General features: G+C 37.8%; 1 protein-coding gene across 17 annotated transcripts in view; it reads right to left on the reverse strand.

The window, feature by feature from the left end:
• Positions 1 to 27,406, reverse strand: part of DMD (dystrophin) — a 1,341,705-nt gene that overhangs the window by 770,563 nt on the left and 543,736 nt on the right. For all 17 annotated transcript variants that reach the window (XM_075430270.1, XM_075430262.1, XM_075430225.1 and 14 more), the window contains 3 exons: positions 22,688 to 22,863; positions 8,925 to 9,048; positions 1,790 to 1,877 (listed from right to left, as the gene is read on the reverse strand). In XM_075430270.1, the coding sequence (XP_075286385.1) occupies positions 1,790 to 1,877; positions 8,925 to 9,048; positions 22,688 to 22,863 (388 nt within the window). The remainder of the gene's footprint in view (positions 1 to 1,789; positions 1,878 to 8,924; positions 9,049 to 22,687; positions 22,864 to 27,406) is intronic.

Below are 27,406 nucleotides of genomic sequence, written 5' to 3' on the forward strand. Positions count from 1 at the left end.
TGTTTCTTCCCTAAAACCATGACAAAAAAAGGATCTTCATTCTCACAGGCAATTAACCTGTCATCCTTACTAGAAAATTCTTGCTACCAGGGCTACCATGATATACGGCATGATACAGAGCTCGGGGCAGTTGACAGCAAACAGGTAAAGTCACGCTGGCTTAGCTAGTCTACCCTGTGCTTGCACCCCAACTGGAAGACATGCTTCCTAAAAAAAAGTCTGATTTGGGAGATACTGGAAATATTTATACCCACATCTAGCTACCGTTGAGATCACAAAACCGATAAACCATGAATAAGCATAGACCCATGGACTGAAGGAGAAAAAAGAGAACCTTGAGTTAAAACCACATGGCAATAGTTAAGATAGAAAGTAAATCTATTTGATACTAGACAGGGAGGTAATACAGTACCGGAAAAGTAGTATATAATGTGCTAGTGATTTCTGCAACTAGAACCACAAACAGTCATTAGAAAGTACTACATAATGTAAACAAATCGAAGCTGGAATTCTTGAGGTGCAAGTCTTCATTTGGCCAAAGGAAGAGTGAGGCACTGCTAAATGTGACCTAGACAAATTCCGCCAAAAATACCAACTGTGATGTGGCAGCACACAAATTTCAAATATGGCCTTAAAAGTCCTGTACAACCAGTTCTCCCTGGCAGAAAATATGTCCAAAAAAATCGACAGAATTTTTTCTATGCTCAGCCATGGAAAACTTCCCAAATGATTGCAAAGAGGGTGCACGTGTCACCAGACTCCCTTCAGTTTATTGACTGAGTCTAGAAAGGGAACCCTTGCAACAGTTGTTACAGTAATGATAATTAAATATGCCCCTTACATTAAATATGGTCACTATCAAAATATTACATCTTCATACTTGATTCCATCAAATTTGTTTGGCCAGTTAGTACCTCAAACTCTGATCATTTAATTTTTAGTGATTAAGTTCTTGGACCATCATTATAACATTTTAATATAAAATACATGTTCTGAAGCTCAGTGCATTCAACATCTATATTTCTGGTAATCATATCAGTACGCCAGATGTTGGCCTATGTTTAACATTTTATTGCAAAATTAGACTTTCTTTAATATCAAGGACAAGGGCATGTCTTACAATTCTACTCCCATCTACCTTTCTTTGGCTTTTCTTTTTCCCTTAAAAGTAGCTGAAAGTTCCAAAGAATGACATAACAGAATATATATTAAAAAAAAAATCAAGAATAAAAATAAAAAACTTACAAATAATTTTCCTTAAGAGTTGCCTAAGCTTTAACATTTGTTATCTTTGAAAAGCTGAATGCCAAAAATCTCTTTCAAAACCCAATAAAATCTTGTATTTTCTATAATACAGAACATTACAGCAATACATATATTACAAAACATACATCATATATTCTAAGTCAGAAGAACTTTTTCCAAACTGTTCAGTGTAATGCCTTCAGACCTTTATAAGTCAGATGAATTAACGTACCTTCAAAAGCTTAGCATACTCCAAAAATAAGATTACAACTTAGGTCTGCACAGAACAGATTATTAATATAAAGTTCACGACTGCAAGCACGTTTTACACACACTTCTTTTCATGGTACTAAAGTGGTAAAATTTCTTTCTCTTTTCTAATTAACAGATTAAACATTCAGAAATAATAAAGGAAATATAAGGTAATATTACTTTACTGTTCCATTTAGACAGTATTTGCTAATATATTTCTGGTGATAAATATGAACCTGTGCATTTATCAAATCACCAAGAAGATTATCTAAATCAACTCCCATGTAATTACCATTCACCATCTGTTCCACCAGGGCCTCAGCTGATCTGCTGGCATCTTGCAGTTTTCTGTACTTCTCAGGCTTTTCTCGCTGGATGGCCTGCAGCATGACAGGAAAGGTGAGTATTTCAACAGACGGATTTTGAAGAAAAAAGTAATTAATCTCAGGGATGTCTTCTGATTTCTCAAGACCATTTAAGCTGTGATATTGCCCTGCCAGACTCCCAGTTTGCAATGAAAGCAGCAAGTGCCACGTACCATCAGGAAGGCATTCAGTCATAAAGTCATATACATAAACTGAGAATCAGAACAACACAGAGTTGACAAATGATATGCATCCGTATTTTACAGACAAATAAAAGACATACAAATTAAGAGCTATTCAAAGCCCAACATTTCAGAATAAAAATATGCGTTCAACAGAAATTCCTTGTGGAAGAACAGATTTGCTCATTTCTCATATGACTCCTATTGATAACAGCAGGAACTGAGCATGCTAACCAAATTACAGGTTTTCATGGCATACTAGAGTATTGAACCCATATACCCATTTGATTGCTTACTTTTTTTTGTTGGCAAAAAAACCCCTGCAAAATGCATATTAGATATCTAACATCTATATGAACATATATAGCAGACACCCGTATATGAGCTACCAAGTAAGAATGAGAGTTAACTGCAGAATTAACACAGGCTTCTAGTTAGGTATGGTGTCTAACACTCTCAATTCACCTTTCCGTACTGAAAAATTTCTCACCCACGTTGCGGCTAGCACTCAGGCTAGCTAGTAATGGCTGGTAAAGGCTAGCTGGTGAAGTTTCAGAATATATTAGGAATCTAAGTTTCTAATTTCATTCTGCATTGGTAGCAATACAGACGGAAAACATAACCATTTTAGATCTGACAGCCCCTCAACGCTGTCTCATAATTAACATAATGAAGTCATACCATTGATTTTAAATTAATTTAGTTTTATAATTCAGGTATGATTTAGAAGCTTTAAAGCAGAAGCCCAAAGAAGCAACACAGGGCCACAGCCAAGTCTGCTACCAAAAAAACTCCAGACTACATACCTCCCGGACCAACAGAGTCTCTCTTAAGTCAGAGTCCCTCACTGTCGCAGCGGATACACACATACAAAATGATGTGCCACTGCAAATCCTACATGGCATTTATGGAAAGGTAACACACAACCCTGGCTATGGCTTCTCCGGTTGACCCCCCTAGGCTTCCCAATCAACGTGTTTATTTCCCCAGCAAAGGTATACTCTGTGTGACTTGACTCTTCAGGGGAAAAGATTCCTTAGAACTGGAAAGAAACCTTAAGTAGGTGTCTAAGAACACATTTAGTAGAATAACCTCACACACTTGCATTTGAAAATGTTATTTTTCAAATAGATTGCTATGCTTAGGAGGAAGTAATTTAAACACCTTTGAATAAACTCTCTTAAAGTAACTTTTAAAGTGTGATGCTTAAAACATCTTCAGTTTAATAAGAAGCAGCTCCCTGGAAGACTTGCTAGGTGAGGAGATGCTCAGAACCTTTGAGAGATTTTCAGTTAAGTTCACATTTTTCACAGGGTAGTTATAACTGCCCTTCATTGCTGCATATAGAAATTATTAAATAGCAGGCTTTCTAACAATGTGACAAAGCTTCTATCAAATGCTTTCAACAATACAACTCTATATAAATAAAATATATAAAGAAAGGCTATTTAGAGAAGAATCAAGTGTGGGAATATTTTTTATTTTCTAGACATATATAGCGCTAAATTGACACTGAAAATTTATGAAGTATAATCCTAATGAGTTGAAGATAACTGTATTAGTTATTTATAGTTTTTGTAGGTCAATAAAGTTTCCTACCATTCCACTGCACAATTTAAATATTTTCCAAATTGAAAAAGTAGTCTATTAATTCTCTTCAGAGTTCTAAAATTTCTTATAGAATCTTAATTACTACTACTCCGTCTATAATGCCAGGTATAATTAGCATGAGTCTAACTACAGAGAACTCAAAGGAATCATAAAAACACTAAAATATACTGAAAATAATTTTACTCCATCTGTAATGCCAGATGTGTAATTATCATGAGTGCAACTGTAGTGAGCACAAACGAATCATAAAAGAACCCCCTAAAATATATTAAAAATTGACTTTTTGAAATATAAAAGTAATATGACATCAGAGCCTGGGGCAGAGAAACTTTCAATGTCCAGTACTACGCTGTGCGTGCAGAAAAATGTGTAGAAACAAAGATTAATGTTTCAAGGTCCTGACAGGAAATATAAGCATTATATGTGATACCCTTAAACGAACATGAAAATTTGGTACATATAAAACTTTCTGTCAATCACTTTTCTCCATTCATTTTTATGTAATTCACATGTATTATAAAAATGAAGGTCTAACATTGGTTACAGGATGACATATGCTTACATACAGAAAGCACAATGCTAGCCAAAGGAGAAATGACTATCCTCTTGTTACTCATACAAAGACAAATTACCTGAACCTGGGAGAAAGGAGGAAATTCACCCTAGTTAATTCATAGCACTAACCACATAGTCCTGCCATCACTCTGTACACACTGCCATTGTTTGCGGAACCCGCAACTATGTCTTGGATTTTTAAACCCCTCAGAAGAAGGATTTCCATAAGCACGTGTAAAGTGCCTAGGAATGAAAGGAGTAGGAGTCCCGTAACACCTCTTCTTTCTCTCTTTGGCTCTGTTTTGTTCATTTTTTTTCTTTACTAAAAGGCATAAGGCTCTAGATTCAGGTTCACTTGTGACACAAGTAGGCTGAGATAAGTTTGAAGAGGTTTGTGAAGTTTTGAAACTCTTAGATTCTGCTCATTGTAATCAACACTTTTTTTGACGAAAAGTAGTGGTTGCTGCCAAGTCACTTCAAAATATTTACAAATATATAACTTTCCCTTTTTCTACTCTTTTTGTTTTCTCTAAAACATTGTTCAGAAAAAATACACCAATATAAGAAGAAAAGCTACCTTTACAGGCTTTCATCCAGTCGAGGATTAATTGTCTTTCGGACTATTTTGTAACCGGCAATGCAGGTGTGCAATAGCCTAGTTATATCTGATTGAATAAAACTAAAAATTCATGTTTAGCTAAATGCCAGCCAAAGGTGAAGAGGCTATTTTCACAACGCTGAGCGTTTTATTCAACCCTGAGATTTTAGTTGGCAGTTAAATGACTTCATAACCTAGAAAACGCTGATGGTCTGAGGAATCTGGATGTTATTCATACCAAATCAACATCCTGTTTTGAGAGGTCTGTGAAAGGATGCTGGTAGCAGTACTCCCTGACCTCCTGTGACTCCGATCAATTACCCCTGAGGGCAGGAGATGGCAACATTATCATCACTGGCTCTGACAGTGATTCAGCTTTCAAATATCCAGGCCCAACAAAGCATGTCTGAAAAAGGTCACTAAAACAAGAAGAACAAATGAGAACAAGGCTTTTGAGAATGTCAAGAGAACAAATTTAATTGTCTAGGATATCCGACATTTTCTGTTACATCTGTTCCTTGTATATTTACCTCTGATTCTGAATTTCTAGGTAATTCTTCTTGGCTAATCAAAACTCTTTTCAAGGAGTTTTATAGTCATTCTATTGATTTATAGTCTCAAATCTGACTTATTAAGCAGGATTTTCTATCTAGCAAGTCCTAATTTTTTGCACCTGAACCTTCATATATTTGAACTTGCAATATCGAAAGCTCATTATGGCTTAAAAAAAAAACAAAAAAGGCTTGAGTCATTCTTAGGTCTGTTTTTAGTAAAACATATGTACTAACTGGAAAATGTTAACAGTGTGATGCAGGGTAACACTGTTTTCAGCATTAATGCTTGGATGTCTTCATTACTTAGGAGTACTATGGCTGTTCCACAATGAAACTTCTATACTTTTGGCATCCAGTCTCTCTGGCTAGGTAAGGCAAATATCTTTTGTCACAGGGAAGAGCTATAAATATTTTTGCAGACATAGGAATGGACTTTTTGTGCATGTCTAATATATTCAGTCTACTTAATACATCTACCGAAGGCTAATTTCCTGTCAGTATCTGAAGAGCAGCTGGCTTAGCAAACACAGTCAGTGCATTTCATACAGCCTGCTCTTGGCTCAGTCTCCCCCAGCCCTCTTCTGAGGTGGGATGGGAGCAGGCTTTTGAACTCCATGAATCATCAATGATGGCAAAAGAGCTTTCCTTGCAGCTGTTGTTTCTGAAGTCTGCATCCCTCTATCCTACAGCAGATGCACTTCCACTGTATCATATGGAAGTGCCCCCTCATCCAAGAAAAATGATGAGCAGGAGAAGGCTGCCACAAGAAAAAAAAAAAAAAAAAATCATTCAACTTGTAACCTGTTCTCAAAAGCACAGCAGAAAAGAAAATCACTAGAAAAAGGCCCTAGGACTCAGCACCTACCATGGCTGGTAGTAAATGGCAGGACTGACATCAGCCTAGCACAGGTGTTCTGTGCTACACCAATATGAATATTGTCATATACAGAGCAAACTAAATGATAGCCAGTCAGGGCAAGATGGGACTTCTGCATGCTTGTGTACGTGGTTGTACGAATGCATGTATAAATACAACACTGGGGTAGGACTATGTATGTCAGTACAATTCAATCTTTTTCAATTATCATTAACATATATTTTCCTTTTTGGCATTTCATCCTTTTTATAAGTCTTCTACAACTTTACTAGAGATTATGATATATTAAAACCCATGCTATCTTCTTTTCCATTGATTGGAGGCTCATCTTGCAGGAGTTGGAAACGAAACAAACAAGCAATGATGAAACTGTTCAAATGAATGAACTGGACAGTATTTGCTGCTTTGGCTACTAGCTTCATGGATGGAGACAGAGACCAGACCAGGAAAAGTCAGGTCAGGACAACCTTTAAAACCCAGTATTTTAAAAACCTGGTTTTTATTGCCCCCCCCCCCCTTTTTTTTTTTCTTCAAAAACCATGTACAAAGACTTCCACTAACTGAAAACTGTTCAACACAGAATCTATGTAGTACTTGTCAAGTACCATCTTTCAGAGTTCTATCAGCTTAATACAAGAAATTAGAATATTTTCTCCTTTAAAACATCTAGAAAATTCTACATGTAACTTGATTTTATCAATAAAATGTTCATTTTAAAAGCAGTGATACTCTGTGAAATTAAAACCAATCTTGGTCTTTGAAAATATTTTCAATGTTAATGAAGGATACACGTTCATTTCTCTTACTTTTATTCAGATTTACTGATTTGTCTCATACCCCTCTTGATACCAAACAGATCCTTTTTCTGTACTACTTTTCAGTAAAGAAGCTGGAAATTGGTTTAACCATCCAGTTACTCATTTTCCAAGGAGGTCAAAAAACATCTGAAATATCTCCTCCTATTTGTAGTGTCTTGAATTCATACTTACCATGCCTGTGCACTAGTCAAATTGCACTCCTCTTTTCCCTCCCTGCCTCTTCTTCCAGTATTACATATGTTTTCACCAACCTAAATGAGATCTGAACAAATGTGGTAGGTAGTGGCCTCCCAGTCCCAATGTTCTTCCTCCCTACCAACGAAGGCAAGGCAAGAGTTGCTGGGAACTCCACCTGGGACCAGAGGAGGGTCTGTGGTTCACCTACCTCCACCCCTTTACTTCCAGTGATCACCATCTCTTTGGAAGCAAAGAAAGGAAAGAAGGAGCAAGGCGTACCATGGCTTCTAGATCCTTTAATGCTTTTATAAAGTTTTTGAAACTGACAAACTCACAATATGAGGTGGAACATCATGTTGGTTGCAGAAACCTGACAGTGCAGGAATCCAGGGTAACATATAGGTCAAGATGAGCTAATCTGCCATCCTTCAAATTGTTATGTTCCTCAAAATGGGAACATATGAAGGGGAGACAAGAGTGTTTTCTTTCTCCCTGTCCTATTTCTTTTTAAATTTTACCTACAATGAAGATTGAAGCACTCAGAAAATTAACTGTATATCTGTTAATACTGTATGTATTAAATGAATCCCATTACCTCAGTATGGAAGCATTTGAACCCATCAAATCTTCTCTGTGTTTTTGATCCATTTTGCATATTTTTTAATGCCATGAACTAAATTCAGGATATTAATGTCTAATGGATAATTACTAGCAGTAGTATTATGACAACATTAATAATTAAAATTATTGCAAGAAAACTATGATTTAACATAAAATTTTAAAAGCTATGCTTACAGTCACAAAATTCAGTGTTCCTCACTCTTATCATAGCTGATTTAGGACTGACAAGCAGACAGTGAAAAAAACCAGCAGCAAAACTAACTTCAATACAGTAACTTTGTTCCATCTGTTGGTGTTCTAGGAGTATGTATCACCATATATTTTAATTAAGTTCCACAATATACTATGATGATATAAGATGTAATTATAAAAGGAAGTTCCATTTCTCTCAATTAGAAAACACATGCATTTTTGCACCTATCTACAAAAATTAAACATGGAAGAAAAATTGTAATAGTTTAGTTTTCAAGAGCTAAATTCATAGTATGTGAAACATATACACAAACACAGTTACTCCTTAAGCAGTGCAGAATCATTCATTTTGCCAAAAGTAGAAAAGAAACAGTTTTGGTTTAGGCGTGGTACTACAGAGGAAAAAAAAATATATATATATATATATTAAAAAAATTTGGATTTTCAGGTATATTTTACAGCTCTGTAAAAAGAAATAGATACATATTTTCTTTACCATTGACTAAAAGCTGACATTTCTCACATCCTTCAATTCATGTATGTATAACGTCAAATTAAGCTGCTAGTATAGAATGATAATGCATATTTAATATATAGGCTTTGATTCAACTTTACCAAAGACTTTCATGAATCTAGAATACCTTAATTAAAAATGAATATGCATGAATACAAAAAGATCTCTGTATTGAGACAGCCTGTGTATTTGGTGCCAAAATCAGAAATTCACAGAAAGAGTGAGTGCTTCTAAATTTCTCCTGGACAGACGGACAATCAATGCTTATCACTCTACGTTTGAACTCATTTAAACTTGGACTTTGAAAGCACTTCGACAAGCTAATACAAACTAACAGACACATATGTGAGTACTTTCTCCTACATTGACTTTTTCTCTGAGATCTGAGAGATTGCCTTCTTTTCGATATATTGCAAACTCGGGACTCTGAAGCACTGCTTCTGAGCGGGTCATCCAGCTGTGGAGCTCTGTTGTGTCCGAGTCAAACCTAAGAGACAGAGAAGTGCAACAAGACATTTCATTTCCACAAAGTTTCTGAAAACAGGATCGACAGTAAACACGTTTAACTGGTTGTTTAAACAAGTGAATAAGCAACAATTTTGCTCAGCAAAAGACAGTTTTAACACCGCCCCCACACCTCCTCCCCCATATTTCATCAGATAGCTCATAAAATTAATCACTCTAAATTTGGAAACATAGAAATACTGTTTCATTTTTATGACCCTAATTTGACAGCTGAACAGATGCAACAACTTTCACAACAAGGATTCTAATTTTACAAGCTGATGTTTTTGGAAGACATGAAACAAGTGGCTGTCAATGAAGAAAGTGTACCACAAGCCCTGCTGGCTCAGCTGAGGACGTAAGGCCTATCCAGCTGACCAAATGCAACATTCACACCCCCAAGATTTCTGTCCCAGCTTGTGCTGATGATATTATGAAGGATATTCAAGCAGGAAATTTGACCATTAGAAAGGAGTCTGTTCCAATTGACTCAGATTTGTTGTAGAATGGAATTACTAATCAACGATAAACTATAATTTTCTTACAGCTCAAACTTTGGAAACTGGAAATTAAGATCCTCAACTCTGTATATACTTTTTAAATAGTTTTTACTGTACAGTCCTTTTTATTACAGTCTAGATTCTTTCATCAACTCCTTCAAAACTGCTCTTCGTTTTTGTTACTTATTCAAAAGGCAGCAGCTCAAATGAGGGTTACCATACACAGATATTTAAATTACTATCTGTAAAAAAAATCAAACCATGAAGTTTTTAAAATAAGAGACTTGAGACAATGTTTTTTTCAGTTGTGCCACACTGTATTTTTGATTGCATTTCTTTATTGCACTGTATGTTCTAATATTTATATCTACTTTGTAACTGATTTTCCTGTTGCAACAATACAATGAAAGCAATAGAACAGAAAGACCTAGAAAAAAAAAATCGCTGTATCTTTTAGTTCGCTTTGTAAATATAGGTTCTATCATTTACATACAATTGAAAATCTACTAAAATCAAGAACTTTAATGACAATTATATCTTTGGAAGGATTAATTCTTTTATTAAAAATACACATATATATAAGAATTGAAATACATGGACGTAAGGTAAAATCAGGCGCTACAGAAATCTACATATGCAGAAATGTGATCTAATATTTATGCCTTCCTTTTTCACTTCTCCACTGTGATCTTTGTGACTCCATTTAACAACACAAGTTGAAAGAAAGAGAAATAAATAATGAAAGCAGAAGAAAGAAGAATCACACCCTGCCTTAATTCCAGCCCAATATTCTATATTCAAATTATAAACTCTTGGAAATAATGTTGATAAAACTACTCCTAATAATACTATTTGAACACTCATTAAAGGAGAAAAAAATATGATTGTGAAGTAATGGAAGGTGCAGAGATCTTCATTTTATAAAGAATCACAAGTTCAGAGGTGGAAGACAAAACAAAATTCCCAGATGGTTCAGGGAATTCTAATCCCTGAAATTGAACTGCTCTGCCAGTTAAGAGATTCCTACCTCAGCTGTATTTCTGATCCTATGTGACATTAAATCAATTGTAATTCTTGAAATATGATGTTATCCTCTGTTCTGCATATAATAACTGCATATTTAATAAATGTTCTCATGAAATTTTAAGACTAGGAGACAGCAAAACTATGAAATGCAGTACTCACATAAAACTGGAATATTGTGTATTCAACAAGTTGCAAGCACTAACTGCTTGTCTAATCCCACTGACTTCAGCAGAATGAAGAACGTGTGGTTTTGCAACAATAACTTCAGACTGTTCAACACAACCTAGAACACCCAATTTTAAAGCTAATAGACTGGATTACAACATAAAAACATCAACGATTAAAATCATAGTTCTTCTTAATACAATTCTGTATATAATTACGCGTATTCAAGATCTAATGACAACTGCCACATCTCTGCCCAACATAAGGATGACCAGTGATGTGGAGTTCTACCAAAGTAGTTTCTAGGAAAAAATAGAGTTCCTGAAGTCCACAGTAAGGAATCACAGAATGGTAGGGGTTGGAAGGGACCTCTGGGGATCACCTAGTCCAACCCTCCTGCCGAGGGTTACCTACAGCAGGCTGCATAGGACCTTGTCCAGGCAGGTCTTGAATATCTCCAGAGAAGGAGACTCCACCACCTTCCTGGGCAGCCTGTTCCAGTGCTCCGTCACCCTCGGAGGGAAGAAGTTTTTCCTCATGTTCAGACGGAACTTCCTGTGCTTCAGTCTGTGCCCATTGCCCCTTGTCCTGTCGCTGGGCACCACTGAAAAGAGTCTGGCCCTGTCCTCCTGACACCCACCCCTGAGATACTTATAAACACTTATTAGGTCCCCTCTCAGCCTTCTCTTCTTCAGGCTGAACAAGCCCAGCTCCCTCAGCCTCTCCTTGTAGGAGAGATGCTGCAGTCCCCTCACCATCCTTGTAGCCCTCCGCTGGACTCTCTCCAGCAGCTCCTCATCTTTCTTGAAGTGGGGAGCCCAGAACTGGACAGACCATTCCTGATGGGGCCTCACCAGGGCAGTGTAGAGGGGAAGGAGAACTTCCCTTGACCTGCTGGCCACACTCCTCCTAATGCTTCCCAGGATCCCATTAACTTTCTTGGCAGCCAGGGCATACTGGTGGCTCATCTTAGGTTAGTCAAATTAGAGCAGCTGCATAAGGACTGTTATGTCATTTGACAATTGCTGAGATACAGGGAAGCCCCCAAATCCAGTACATATTTTTTTTTCAGAAAGACAGAGTAGTAGCCCTATGTTTCACACAAGTATTTGATTCGGGGCTTGTCAGCAACACAGACAAAATGAGAAACAAGGAAACCTGTTTTAACAGTGAAGACAGAATTTGGTCAGCCTACAGGTCCTCAACTACATGGGACTGCCACCCTCTACACCTTTGGTTCTTCAAACTCAGTAAGCACTGTACAAACCAGTCCCACAAAATTAGCAGTCCAGGTTCGGGAAATTGTTGCCACTCCCTGCTTTCAGTATGCTCTCCATTACCCACTCTCGTTGTCAGCAACCACACAGACAAAGAAATTAACGACCTTTTCTTTCACTTTCCTTAAATCTATAGTTGAAGCTGTCTCTCTCACTGCTGTCAGCTATTGTGGTAACTAAGACGTTTTATAGCACTGGCACGATGCAGCAGTAAACTGGAGAAGATCACAGAACATCAGATATCTGATAACAACAAAGGCGAGTTTACCAGTGGCTCAGTAGCAAACTGCCTTGACTGCAGGCACAGTTGTATTACTTCTGGTGTTCACTCCATTGTCAAACTGCAGATAAGCAGGACCTCAGAAACCCACTTTCTAAAGAATAGCCTTGTATTAGGCAGGTATAGGCTGGAAATTGACAGAGCAAAATGGCCATGTGCAGAGAGTGGTGGTGAATCGAGTTAAATCCAGCTGGCAACTGGTCACACGTGGTGTTCCCCAGGGCTCAGTTCTGGGTCCGGTCTTAACATCTTTATCAATAATCTGGATGAGGGGATTGAGTGGTCCCTCAGTAAGTTTGCAGATGACACCAAGCTGGGCTGCTTGAGGGTAGGAAGGCTCTGCAGAGAGATCTGGACAGACTGGATCGATGGGCTGAGGCCAACTGTATGAGGTTCAACAAGGCCAAGTGCTGGGTCCTGCACTTGGGTCACAACAACCCCATGCAACGCTTCAGGCTTGGGGAGGAGTGGCTGAAAAGCTGCCCAGCGTAAATGGACCTGGGAGTGTTGGTTGACAGCCAGCTGAACATGAGCCAGCAGTGTGCCCAGGTGGCCAAGAAGGCCCACGGCATCCTGGCTTGTATCAGGAATAGTGTGGCCAGCAGGAGTAGGGAGGTGATCGTGCTCCTGTACTCAGCACTTGTGAGGCCACACCTGGAGTACTGTGTTCACTTTTGGGCCCCTCACTACAAGAAAGGCGTTGAGTTGCTGGAGCATGTCCAGAGAAGGGCAACGAGGCTGGTGAGGTGGTCTAGAGAACAAATCTGATGAGGAGCAACTGAGGGAGGTGGGGCTGTTTAGTCTGGAGAAGGGGAGGTTGAGGGGCAACCTTATTGCTCTCTACAACTACCTGAAAGGAGGTTGTATTGAGGCAGGCAACTAGCAATAGGATGAGAGGCAATGGCCTCAAGCTGCATCAGGGGAGGTTTAGATTAGATGTTAGGAAAAATTTCTTTACTGAAAGAGTGGTCAGACATTGGAGCAAGCTGTCCAGGGAGGTGGTTGAGTCCCCATCCCTGGAGGTGTTCAAAAAACGTGTAGACGTGGCACTTTGGGATATGGTTTAGTAAGCATGTTGTTGGGCAGACGGTTGGACTTGATGATCTTAGAGGTCTTTTCCAAGCTATGATTCTATGATTCTAAACGTAGTAAGTCCCTGCCTCTGCAACATCCTCCCTGGAAGAGGAATAGGAGAATTTGGGACAGTTTTAACAGTACAACAAAATAATCAGGAATACATCCCATGGCCCAGAGATTCATCAGATCGGTGGTAAGTACTAGCCACAGTGGACAGCATCTTTTGAAAGAGCTGATCTCAGATAACAGATTGCTCTGTCACTTGCAGTTCCTTCTGGAGATAAATATAACTCCACAAACACAGCTTCCTGCCTAAAAAAGGGCTATAAAGAGTGAGCAGATTAATTCTAAGTAGCTTTTTGCAGCACATAAATATCCTTAACATAAAGATATTTTTCAGTTACCTCGGAAACAAATATTCTCTCTCTTATGTTCAGCTTGTATAAAACCAGGAAATACAGGTAGAATATGGTATTTAATCATTCCGCTGTGATGACTGGACATTTCCTTTGTGAGCAGTTACAAACCATATTAATTTCAGATTGATATCAAAGGATCAATACACTCTTTAAATCTCCCAAGTACAACAATACTTTTGACATAAAAAAGTAATGCAGTATTACCTTTCTGACCAAATAAAGTTGAGTGCATGTAGAATTTCTTAAGATAAATCCATGGAAGACACTCAAGCCTAATCACTTGAGACAATTACTCTAAATAATTACCTTACTTTAACGCACTTGTGAGTTTGATCCCCACCTAAAAATTCAGTCTTCAGCAGACGATTTATTCTTTACAGAGCACTCATGGTTTAGTTTTCCAATTAGTTTTTCATTCTGTTATTCCACAAGAGAGATACTGTCTTTTACTGCTCCCACCGCCCTCTCTCTCCACAGGCCGGCACGTCAGCTGAGATCAAGTAGTCTCTTTTGACTTCAGAGCACATTTGAAAAAACATATTCATACTTTTAATCCATGCCATTCAAATGTTTATGGAAGTCCCCCACAAACTGATTTTCTGGATCACACCAAGCCATGTGCCCACTTCAGATTTCCATTCAAAACTCTTTTGCTGAGATCACCACATGTACTTGTTCAAAAACGATTCCTTGTTCTAACTATCCCTTCCTTTTCTGTATTAAATAAGTGATAGACCCCACCTTTAAGGCATTTCACAACTAGTTGCATTTTGTTTTTCTCCTTCTGTGCATGGAATTTCTAATTTGTTTATATTTCACAATAAAAACAAATGCAATTTTTATTAAAAATCAAAGAGCTGACAGACTATAAACCTGTGCAATATACCTTATAAATGCCTAATGTGGTTCTAACAGCCAACATGATCTAGCAACAGACAATGGTGTATTTTAAACTCATAATTTTGCCCCTTTTTTACAAACTGCCATGGTAAGATGATGACAGTGAAGTAACGCTCATGCACCAACCTTCCACATATTTATGCAAACAACTTGAATGTTGTACAAGTTCACATAGGAATACAAGTCACAAAGTACCCTGTAGCCATCACCGTGTATAATCTCTTCTGTAAGCTGAATAAAATTCTTCTTCAAACTGTTACTACGTTATTGCTACTGTGACTAGGTAGTGGTTTCAGAACTTCATTCTTCTTTCAACAGATAGAAACTGCCTCACATTTTTCTTTGCTAGTTTGTTTTTTTCTTCCCTCCCCAAACAAAACCACACCAGGCATGTCACCAGTGTGTATCTTGGGCAGTTATAAGACCATTTGCCCACACATTGAGCTGGCAGGGAATGATGCAACTCTGATCCCAGAACCACATGCTTGAATTCATGCATTTCCATGGCTGAACTGAAATGCCCAGCTCACCAGTGGTGTTCCTCAGCTTGTAGGTCTTCATTGCCTAAAAACTGTCAAAGACCAACTTCACAGTATATGATGCCCGTTGGCAAAATTATTCTATGACGAACCAATTCCCTGCTGTCTGTCTTCCTGCTCTACATTTGTAGCTGATGAGTTGTTAGTTGATAAATAGCCTTGTTCTTATCTCCCAATTCAACAGCTTTCTTGTCCTAATAAATATTTTTCCCTTCCTAGTTTTTTAGTTTAGTCTTCAAATAATTTTATTTCCTTTCTGAATGACATCCTAGACCTCCCTCTACACCTGTGATATTATTCAGCTTAGCCTCATCAACATTATGACCACCACATTTCTGTAATGCACACCCAGGTATCAAAGAAAATACTAGATTGATCCCAAGTGTAAATCTCCTTCAGGAATGTCACTAGTATCACCTTATTAATCTCATGGTTCTCCTTCTTTAGCCAACTGTCCTTCACACCACTGCCTGAGCAGTAATTCCTGAATTGTAACACGTAATGCTTTGCAGAACCTCTGATAGATCCATCACATTTCTCACACTCAAGTAAATCACCTACAGCTAAGGCAAATGAAAATCTAGACACTGATGTAGCATATGTTCACTAACACCATTTGCGTTCAGCAAACAGCCAGTGGCTAGAGATGCAAAGCAGTTTTAAATCCAGTCATCATGCCTTCCAGTGAGTGCCAACTGATACCAATCCTATAATATAGGAGATAATTTCAGACACTAAATGTGAAGAAGGATATACCTTCTCAGTGTATTTGTCACTATGCCATTTCTCACATCACAATCAGGATAAAGGGTCAAAAACCAATGAGCACTAAGAAGTTATAAAGCGTCTGTGTTTACAGACCTCAACATACTCATACTTCTTCTAACACTCTAAATGAAAATGTTTATAAATTATTTCTCCTATAAAAAACAGAAAAGTATCCTGCTGTGTCTCGGTCACCTTTTCCTTTCCTCTGGCACTGGCTGCATAGATACAGCACTGAAACTAAGGACCACCAGGAAAATTTAAGACATGGCTTTCCTCTGTTTAGATTTGCTGCATAACATCAGATAACAATATAGGAGCACAAGCTGCATTTCAGTAAGAGACTAAGGGTCAAACAGTCCAACAGAGTTGCTGTAAAAGTGCTAAATAATCAGCATTTAGTTCTAATATAATTCATTGGACAGTAATGGGCTACTTGAAACAATAGCTATCAAAAAAACACTCTCAATAAGTCATTATATACATTTTCCTTTGACATATTTTTCTATATAAACCCAAACTTTCCTAAGTAATGAAGCATTAGAATCCCAAATGTAAGAATTTTCAAATAAATGAAGGACACTACCTTTCAAAAAAAATTGTTACGTTAACATTTGTTAAATGAAAAAGACACTAGATGGAGCAACTATCCTACTTGAACATGCCTTTCTTTTCAAATGGCATAAAGTCTCTTTCAAATCTGAAGATTAACATTATAACCATAATAATATTATGATAAATAAACTCCCCTTGGAAATATTAGGAAGCATGTACAAAGTTATTTAATAAATGGCAAAGAAAACTATCTTTGGTCATTATTGAAGAACATTAATATTACAAATATGTTTAAATTAAACATTAAACAGCTCTACTGTGAAAGTAGCTCTAAACATTAACAGCTCCTGGTTGCTATTTAAAAACCTGCCATGATCAGAGTAATTTTCAGATTTTTCTATACTACACAACCAACTCGTTTTTCCCAGAATATGTAAATACCATGAAAATGAAAGCGTTACCTTGCAACTCTTTCTCCTATTTACAGGGGTTTTTTTATCACAATTCTCCAGCTGTGTTACATTTATCTCTAGTCCTCATGCCTAACACATACTTTCAAGACCTTTACCATACAGCTACAAGTAATTTTTCCTTCTCAGTTTCAAATGATGACTTCTGGCAAAAGGAGCTTTCCTATGACCAGTAACAGAACTTAGTACATGCCTGAATTATTCTGTCATTTTGAAGGATTAATTTTGAGTTAGTTTTAGATTTTGGGGGGGGGGGGGCAGAGGGTGAAAGGGGAAGAAAAAGTCATCTGCCTCTTCTCTCTGCATTCCACCACTTACGGTAAAAAGTTGCATTAGGAGGCAAGAAAAATCAACAGCTTCTTTCCCATACATTTATGCCACAGTGAATGGGGGCAATGGAAATGTGACATTCACTCCTGTGTATGCGAGTGGTCTACAAGTCAAACTGCTTGTCTTCAGCTTCTCCAGTTTAAATGGAGAGTCTCATACTTCTAATACTCTCAAAGCACCTGGAAATGCAAAAATAAAAAGCATTCTAGAAAGCTTCATGCTTCAGTCTTTGCTGAGGAGAAACAATGGAGGGCTAAGTAGCTGGAGACTATACTCCTATGCAGTCCACTAATGCAATTCACAGAGTAAACAAACGGTTCTTTCTTCCTCCCTGAAACTAAGCACCTAGCAATTGACACTGCAGGTGCAGCACATCTTTAAGACAACCTCTAGTCTAAAACACTTAGATCACAGAAAAGCAAATTTGGAGGACAAATCTTTCAAAACATGTGGCAATGGAGACCGATGCATGTATTTCAGGCACCATTTTTTACAGCAACAATGCTGCCTAAAGCTTGAGAACAGATGAAAAAAGCTGACAAAACCTGGAAGCATTGTCGACCACCTCAAACAAGCCTTGACCCCCAATGCGTTTTTTCTGCTCGGCCCCAAAAATACCAGGCAAGACCATGCAGTGTGTTGTACCATGACTGCAAAAAGCAGCCAACACAATTTGATTATGCACCTTCAGAAGCTTCTGGCAAGGATTCAATAATTGCTGGGTTGTTTTTAATAAAACAAACCCTAAACAGTACAGAATCATAGAATGTTTTGGGTTGGAAGGGACCTTTAGAGGTCATCTAGCCCAAGCCCCCTGCAGTGAGCAGGGACATCTTCAGCCAGACCAGGTTGCTCAGAGCCCCGTCCAACCTGGCCTTGAATGCTTCCGGGGATGGGGCCTCTGTTATCTCTCTGGGCAACCTGTTACAGTGTTTCAGTACCTTCATGGTAAAAAATTTCTTCCTTATATCTAGTCTAAATCTACCCTCCCTTAGTTTAAAGCCATTGCTCCTTGTCCTATCACAAGAAGCCCTGCTGAAAAGATTTTCCCCATCTTTCCTACAGGCCCCTTTCAGGTACTGGAAGGCTGCTCTGAGGTCTCCCTGCAGCCCTCTGCTCTTCAGGCTGAACTGCCCCAACTCTCTCAGCCTTTCCTCACAGCAGAGGTGCTCCAGTCCTTGGATCTTCCACGCGGCCCTCCTCTGGACCCCCTCCAACACTTCCATGTCCTTCTTGTGCTGGGGGCTCTAGAGCTGGATGCATGATTCCAGGTGGGGTCTCACTAGAGCGAAGCAGAGGAGCAGAATCACCTCCCTTGCCCTGCTGGCCACACTTCTCTTGATGCAGCCCAGGACACGGCTGGCTCTCTGGGCTGCAAGTGCACATTGGTGGCTTATGTCCAGCTTTTCATCCACCAGTATCCCCAAGCCCTTCTCAGCAGGGCTGCTCTCAATCCCTTCATCCCCCAGCCTGTATTGGTAGTGGGGGTTGCCCCGACCCACATGCAGGACCTTGCACTTGGCCTTGCTGAACCTCATGAGGTTCACACAGGTGCACTTCTCAAGCTTGTCCAGGTCCCTCTGGATGGCATCCTGTCCTTCTGGTGTATCAGCTGCACCACTCAGCTTGGTGTCATCTGCAAACTTGCTGAGGGTGCACTCGATCTCACTAAGTCATTGATGAAAATGTTGAAGAGCACCAGTCCCAGTACGGACCCCTGAGGGACACCACTTGTCACCAGCATTCATTTGGACGTCGAGCCGTTGACTGCTACCCTCTTGCTGCAACCTTCCAGCCTATTCCTTAGCCACCAAACAGTCCACCCATCAAATCCATATTTCTCCAATTTAGAGAGAAGGACGTTGTGAAGGACTGTGTCAAAGGCTTTACAGAAGTCCAGACAGAAGTGCAGACAGATCACATCCATAGCTCTTCCCTTGTCCACTGAATCATCAACTCTTAGTCATTAAGTGCTCAGGGAAAATTTTGGACATAAACAACACACATACAATACAGAACAATGTATGAGAGGTAGGTTGAGAAGCCCCATTCTCTCAGTTTATTTCAAAAAAATAAAAGCTACTCAGGACTACAGCTTTGTTTGTCCTTGGGTGTAGTTATAACTAAATGTACACAAAAAAACACCCTGAAAGATCTTTCAGCCAACTATTGACCCAGAAAATAACTGACTGACTGGGAATACAATCATGTGGTTCTCCCAGAAAAAAAACATTGATGAAAAAGCTGTCTAGTCACCAAGACACATAGATATTTTAGCTGAGTACCCAAACTTTGAGTTTTTTCTCCCATTGTTATGCTTATGTTCAGTATAAATTAAATATTCTGGAAAAAGACAGCAGCATACTGTCAAATGTATTAGTTTCCAAGACTGCAGTTTAATGTTTTAATAAAAGCAGGCACAGCAACCATTATTCTAAGCTGAAACTCATTCCCCGAAGTTTCCTCTTGAAGTCTTTCTCTGAAGCTACTTATTGACTGGTCCTCCCCCTGCAGAACACCTACCTGGACTTGACAGAGAGGAAAGGTACATAGCCTTTTTTTGGCTGTTCAGTTAGAAATGCCAAAAAAATCAACTAAATGGAAAAATGTTGCCTTCAGAAAATATAACCATCATTCATCCTGCCGCACAGCTGTGGACATTTCTAACATAATTTACTTTGCACATTACCATATTGTAGATCCACCCACAGGTGTTCAGTGAATAGTGATACTGAACTAGTGCTGGTATGATTTCATTGTTAAAACAAATCTAGTAACTTCTGCATACAAACCGATATTTCATCTAGTTAGACCATATTAAAGTGTATGAAACAATGAACTCCTTTCTTCCTTGTAAAATTCAGCTTTCTTTCCTACCAGAGGAAAAAAAAAAAATCTGATCTGTGCAGCAATGAAAAGGACTCTGATTTTAAGTATATATAAGAAACCACAACTTTTTCAATTATTTAGTCATCCCAGACAAAGACTGAGAAGTACAGATTGTTCCAAGGTTGATATCTTGACTCTCATCCAAAAGTTAAAAGGAATTTATGTGGTGAATGAGTATCTTTTAGATAGCGTAAAACATAAATCAAAACCCCTCAAAACCTAGTATGCAATGGTAAAAAACATTAACACTCTGTAAATTTCGTAGCAGATCTGCCAATAATATAGTCGCAAGCATTCACAGTCTCCACTTTGATAATATATGTTATTTTCTGTACAAGGATCTACCAAATTTATATATATCTTTGCTATTTGTAATGCTTTAGACAGACAACAGCTAAAACACTTAAATAATTTGTAAATCTCAGTTTGTATAAAACAAGGTATTTCTGAACATAAGGAATTCCTATAATCCAGCTAATTCCCTCCCTCTGGTAGTTTCCTGGCACGATGACTCAGAATTTTGTAGTCTGCTGTACCCTGCCAATTTTACTTTCAGTATTAAGACAAATCAGAAGAATACGAGCAAGAGGGAAAATACAGACTAATATGACATACTTAGTAGCTGAGAAAGGAACTTCTGCCACAAATCGGTCTCCATTTTTTGAAAAATGCATAGCTATTTATAACAACAACTTTCTTGAAGAACTGTAAAATATAGGTTTAAAGCTTCATTCAGCTTCAACTAAGACAATGCTTTCCCTTATAACAATAGATTCACATTTCACTTCCTTGTATTTACATCAAGATCACTCCTAAAACACTCATTTTGGAAATAAAAAAATGTGAAAAGTTTTAAAATACCGATTATTTAAACACTTTAAAATTTCAGTGGAAGTTCCAGTCTTTATTTTTCAATTTCAAAATTAAGAATGCCAATATTATCAAGGCAGGGACCATGCCTTAACAAAGCTTTACTCTTGCATGTAAGACAACAGGGCTTTGATCCTGTTCAAGATCTTTGCATGTTAATTTTAAAACATTAAAAAGAGCACTAATGCTTATAAAGTCTGTTAAGTAAAACCACTGTCACCTTGAACAAATTAAAGAACTGTGAATCTGATGATGGCCATCGCTGTGTGTTATTTTTGAGGGCTGGGAACATATTTGGAATATAACTCTCACTATTACTTAATAGTAACCTAGGATATTAAAAAAAACCCAAAACACCCAGATTCCCAATGAGGACTTTGTAGATTACATTCAATTCATTCATATTTAGCTAAGAAAGTTACTTATTTAGTCTCAGCACCTTCTATAGTAGGAGTAGTTATCCAATTTAACAAAAAGCAGATGAATCACTCTTCCTGCATCACATATACAGTGTTCTTAAATAATGAGGCTCAACTATAAACATTACTTTTAGAATGGTCGAAGAGGGGTAAAATAAATCCCACTTCAGATGCATATGTATAAAAAACAGTGCCTCTAAATACCTCTTTTTTCAAGGACATAATCCTTCAATTAAAAAAAAACAACAAACAACAGATTTCTCCTATTCTTGGTATATCTCATTCTTCTTAAAAATTTAAAGACTATTTTACAAGAAAATGACCTCTCATTGAAAACACACTGAACTAAACAAAGATATTTTCTATAGAAATGAGACACTGAATGCAATTTCACATCCCTCTCGGTCCTTGAATCTGTTACCTTGGAATTTGTATGTTTATCTGAATATCGAAAAACTTTTCCAAAACAGATACAAGTGTTTGAAGTCTACCTTCTCAGCATCTTATTCAGAAATTTAGTGTTTGAGCCAATTCTACTTAAATTCATCACAAATTTTTCTTGTGACTTTAATAAGTGTTCAGTATAAGTCTAAAATCCCTTGTCACTTTTACTTGAGTTCCACGAAAAAATCTGAAAATAAAGATACTGCATGATCCACCAAATATTAACTGTTATTTCTACTGCTGACTCACAAGTCAGAAAGCATACAAACTGAACATTAGAACCAGGCAATGTATCCACTACTAGTATTCTAACTATTAAAAAATTCTTTTCAAAGAATGTAAAAATCTGAGAACTAATGGAGTGCTTCTCATCCTTCGAGTTCCAAGACTATAGTCAAGTGGGACCCCCTACAAAAGCCATACATAAGGACTTCTACTGTCTATAATTACCATTACAATGGTATTAACATGATTACTAACATTCTACACTGCAAAATAGTTGGACTAGAGGCACAAAAAAATCCACAGGTCATCCTGAGTAAAGACAGACAATAATCAATCGGTACCTTAATAGAGAAGAGAAATATAATTTTAATCTCAAAAAAGTATACAGCAAGCTACTGCAGTCAAATGACTATTTTTACATTCTCATACAAACTCTATCAGTATTCTCTCTTCATCTCTTAATGATTCTCACCTCTTCCTAATTTCTGAATCCACAAGGAGTTGCCTCTTTTTGTGGGGTGGAGGTGGTGGGAGTTCCTCTTTAGCATGCTTAACCAGGATTTGTTCTCTGGTGGTCACCATAGTTACAGTTTCCATTACAGTTGTCTGTGTTAGTGATGTCTGAGTGGTAGTGACAGCCTGCGAAATCTGCGAGAAGTATTAAAACAGAGGTCACTCGTTTGAAAGACTTCAGTAAAGACTGTTTGGAGTAGCAACAGAAAATAATGAGAAACGACTCCCATCTGATCATAGGCTGACCTTCAGAAAACAATAACGCTATACACAACAATCAAATCGTTTTATCTGGCTTTTGCTGTGTGAATAAGATCTCTGCAGAAGTCATTACCAATATCAGAAAGGATCCTAAACAGAGTGAACTTCTGGCTCCCTGTAAACCATGCTGAATAAAGAAAAGAAATGAATGGTCAACTTTATGAATGACAGCAAATATACAAAATATTACTATTGCTATATGTTACTGTGCCTCCATTCTGAAGATTTATTCCCTGAGAAGCGGTAAAGGCATGGTAACAGCACTAAATTGCCAATTGTTATTTTCACCATTTATAATAGTTTTCAAACTAGAAAGTAATTCTTCACAACCTACTTGCACAAAAGCGCCGTTAGCTTTCTGTTAGGAAATCTTAAATTAGAAAACATCCACTAGAAAGCAAATAAATTTTCATCAGTTTTATTCCATAATCAAAAACTAATGTTTAGGGTTCATAACAGATACTAATACACATAATATGTAACACTATAAACGCTACCAGTATAATGCATTTAACATTGCCCAGTAATATAAAAACAAACACTTCATATGGTTCAGCTGCACAAAAAAAAGGAATTATGAGAAATATTTTCTGCTCATATTTGTTTGACAGATAATGGTTCTACATGTGCTGCCTGTTTATATTTGTTTCCATATAACACTAAACCACAGACTTGCCACTTAACCATGGGCAGCTGTTCTTAACTCATGAGAAATGGGTCACTTCTCTTTTTGCTTCTGTCAGATGATGGTTCATTTGTCAAAACGCTCTAGTTACAGCTCCAACGACCACCTCACAGATTAGGTGCAGTGAAATGGAAAATAAAAGGAAGAACTTATATCAGGAGCAGGAAAAGTTGCGCACCACAATAACCCTGCTTCATTGCTTATTGCCAATATAGAAGAACTAGAAAGACTCTCCAATTCAGCAACAGGAATTCCAGTATCTAAAATTCCATGAAACTATATATAGATACTTATCTACTAGGTCATGCATCAGAAACTCAATAACAGAACTGAGTTACCTTAGTTGTTGAGACGTAAGTGTTTCTATAAACAATGGAGAAGAGGCATACCAGGTAATTAACACCTTTCCCACAATGCTTTCTTTTATTGAAAAAAATAGAACAACAATGAAAGGGGGATAACTGTTAGCAACCAGCCTCTTCTCAGCAGGCAACATCAGTAAAGCTAAAACAACCCTGAAAAAACCCCAATCATAACAAATCTTTCACATGGTCTTCTAAACAAAGAAAGTCTTCTTGTTCTTCATCCAGTCTGCCAGTGAAAGTGATGAGTAGGGAAGTCTATTACCACTGTCATTTTGTCAGTCTTTCTTACTTAGAGTAGTCAGCTCAATACTGTGCTTCCCCCTCTAGAAATGACCAGCTGTCTAGGCTTTAGAGCAGACTCAGAAGACTACAAAATTAAGATTCTGAGCAGAATTTTTTTTTCTTAATTTCTGGATTAATTATGTCAATTGGACTAAGCTGCTTGTGAACTACAGGGACTTGGCTAATGTTTGAACTACATAAATTCTTTGGAAGAGAAAAACACCCAGTTGTCTTCCTAATCACTACAATATTATGTATTAATACTCTTGTTTTAGTTTCCTTAGCAAGATGTATTGACTGATATTTTGAACTACATAAATCATGAAAATATTAAGAACACATTTCCATATATTTTCATTAAAACTTTATACAGCATTCTTTTCAATTTTATTTTTGATTTTTTTTTGGGGGGGGGCAGAATGGAGAAGCAATTGAAGCTTCTGAGGTCTAGGGTTCTATGAAATTTGAGGATAACACCTGATGTCATCATTCCCTGGGTTTACTCTGTAGCTAAGAACGTTCCAAACAATTGCTTGCTCCTTATATGCAGTTTTGGGTACAGTCTCCCTTTCCTCTTCTCACAAATTCTTATTACACTTGATTTTATCCAAAAATCTATGATAGGGTGATGTTTCTTACACCCAAGGTCATATCCTGTCATGTTTCTATTTGCCGATCAATAGCAGCGTACAGTTTACAGTGAAGAAGGTGTAAAACAGAATAAACCACAGCTAGGGCACCACAAGAATAATCTGAAGCATACTACCAATTACACGGGAGTAGCAGCTTCAGCTGGCAATTTCAAACTGTGCTTCAAAAGCAGGCAGTGCAATTACCATATGCTCAGAGCAGTCACGTCACGATGCTGTGGGGGGTAATGATTTACATGTCAAAACAGTAAAGAAGTATTTTTCATGCTTAATTAATAGGAGTGGAGGTTAAATACTATATACTTCAAAAGGAGAACGGAGATGTGAATTTGAAGTTCATAATCATTCTAAAGAGACTGAGTAAGACCTAAAGGTACCGAAGATTACACTGCAATGTAACTCTGCAAGATGAAGTTGATTCACATTTAAAGAGTGCGCACACTTAAGTGGGTAAAGGAAAATCCTGGAAAATATAAGGAAGTACAAAAAGTGAAGTAGCTTTTATTAGCTTCTGTGGCAAAAAAAACCCAAACACCTCTTAAATCTAATCACTGAAGTAGTGTGTTTCACGTATTATTCAAAGATAGTCCAAATAATGACAGTATAGTTTCCTCACCCATCTCCAGTCCTGACAAGCAAATACGAATCTGAGAAGGGGTGATACAGACTAGGCCTTTAACCCACTAGAGAATCACATGGAAAGTGCTAAGGTGACTCATAAGGCTGCACATTAAAAGGCTTTCAAAATACAATGCTTGCCTGCAGTTTCACATCAGCAAGCTCATCTTAAAAACATGTTGAAACTCATCTCTTTTCCGAGTGGACAAATTTAAATCTTCCTTTTCATCCTTTACAGGCAAATGTATGCAAAATGTGTGTACAGCACTTCAGTAGTTTTATGTCATTTTATTTCTCTTTACTACGGCAGCCTACCTTTAATGTCATCATTTATTACTGCCTTTGGAAGTGCCCTCTGTCCTGATAAACTCATGATTTTCCTTAAGACATTTTTGGAGCTGTCATCTGTTCTTTGATGAAATGTATGTATGTATGTGAGTGGGGAAGTTCAGATGAAGAATGGTGTTTTCTTTAGTTTGGGAAGTTTTTCAGTACCATTTAGTGAAGCATAATGAACTCCCCAAAGATAGGTTTAGAGTTTCTAACAGCTGTGCATCTAGTCTAAGCAAGTTGTCCTTGTTCTTGATTTCACTGTGCGGCCAGCGAAACAAAGTTGACATTTTCATGATGAGGACAAACTGCTTTTTAGAGTTATCTCTCCCTCTCTGTCTTACACTTGCCATCCACTGGTTTGTAGCAGAAGCTTCAGCCATGAGTTCCAATTAGATGTTTAAATTTAGCAGCAATGAATTCAGCTGAATGTGAGAGGACTCCCAGTCTAATTTCTGCACTTATCCTTTGGGATGTATAACTGCTTCTCGTGTCTAGTTGGAGAATTAGCTTTCAGCTGAGGTTGTGTCTTCAATTTCATTTCTTATTTTATTAACAAGTTAATAATTCAGTGACACTTTAGTAAGAGATGGAGGGGAAATAACTAATGACAAAAGCGTAATTATGAAGGTACAAAGGTATGAAGTATGAATTTATTAATGAACGGAATAAAGTTCATTTTGAAGTCAATATCTGTTTGATGAATAAAATGTGTATTTTCTGATACATTTTAGTGAAAAATGTTGTATTTGTCACCTCTTTCAACTTCCCTCCTCCCCAGTTCATGATCAGAGAGAATGATTAGGTCTTTTAGAGGGATTTTTTCTTGCAGTCTGAACGTGTAAATGAGCTCTGTAATGCACAAATGTATAAACCCCTCTAGCATTATCTGCCCCGCCTAGATAGAAACACACGGCAAAAAGCACACCATCAGTATTTCATAGAGGACTTATCTAAACGGTGTAACAGTCCTTAGGAAGTGGTCCTTCAGTTGGCACTGAATGTGCAATGTCTCCAGAATGCGAAGCAATGTGTCCACAACGGCATACCAACTCTGTGCCAAGCAAAGTAGCTTCTCCTTGGAGGCAATGCTTATCAACTGAAGTGTGCTGCTATGATAAGACAGTTAAACTATTTTGGGAATCTAAAGCATCTCCCACTTGTGCCGCTCCATGAGGCATGGATACAGAGCCTCAGGGTTGCTCACTTCTCAAGGAGGCTATCTTTTTTTGTAATCTAAGTTCCATTTTCAAAACTGGTATCTGCTTTTAGGACCATTCAAAAATCTAAATAACTCTTGAACGCTTTGGAGTGACTTACTAGTGTTTTCAAATCATGTCACCCTATCCATCCCAAATTAAAAATACATCTCTGGATTTACCTCTGCATTGAAACAGCAGGTTTTCTACAGCAAATATACTAGAGTGAAATCAAATTTTCAACTGTTATAAATGCTGTGTAGCACAAACTGATTTCTACCTTCTGTT

Source organism: Opisthocomus hoazin, chromosome 1, assembly GCF_030867145.1.
Source record: "Opisthocomus hoazin isolate bOpiHoa1 chromosome 1, bOpiHoa1.hap1, whole genome shotgun sequence".
NCBI classification, from domain to species: Eukaryota; Metazoa; Chordata; class Aves; order Opisthocomiformes; family Opisthocomidae; genus Opisthocomus; species Opisthocomus hoazin.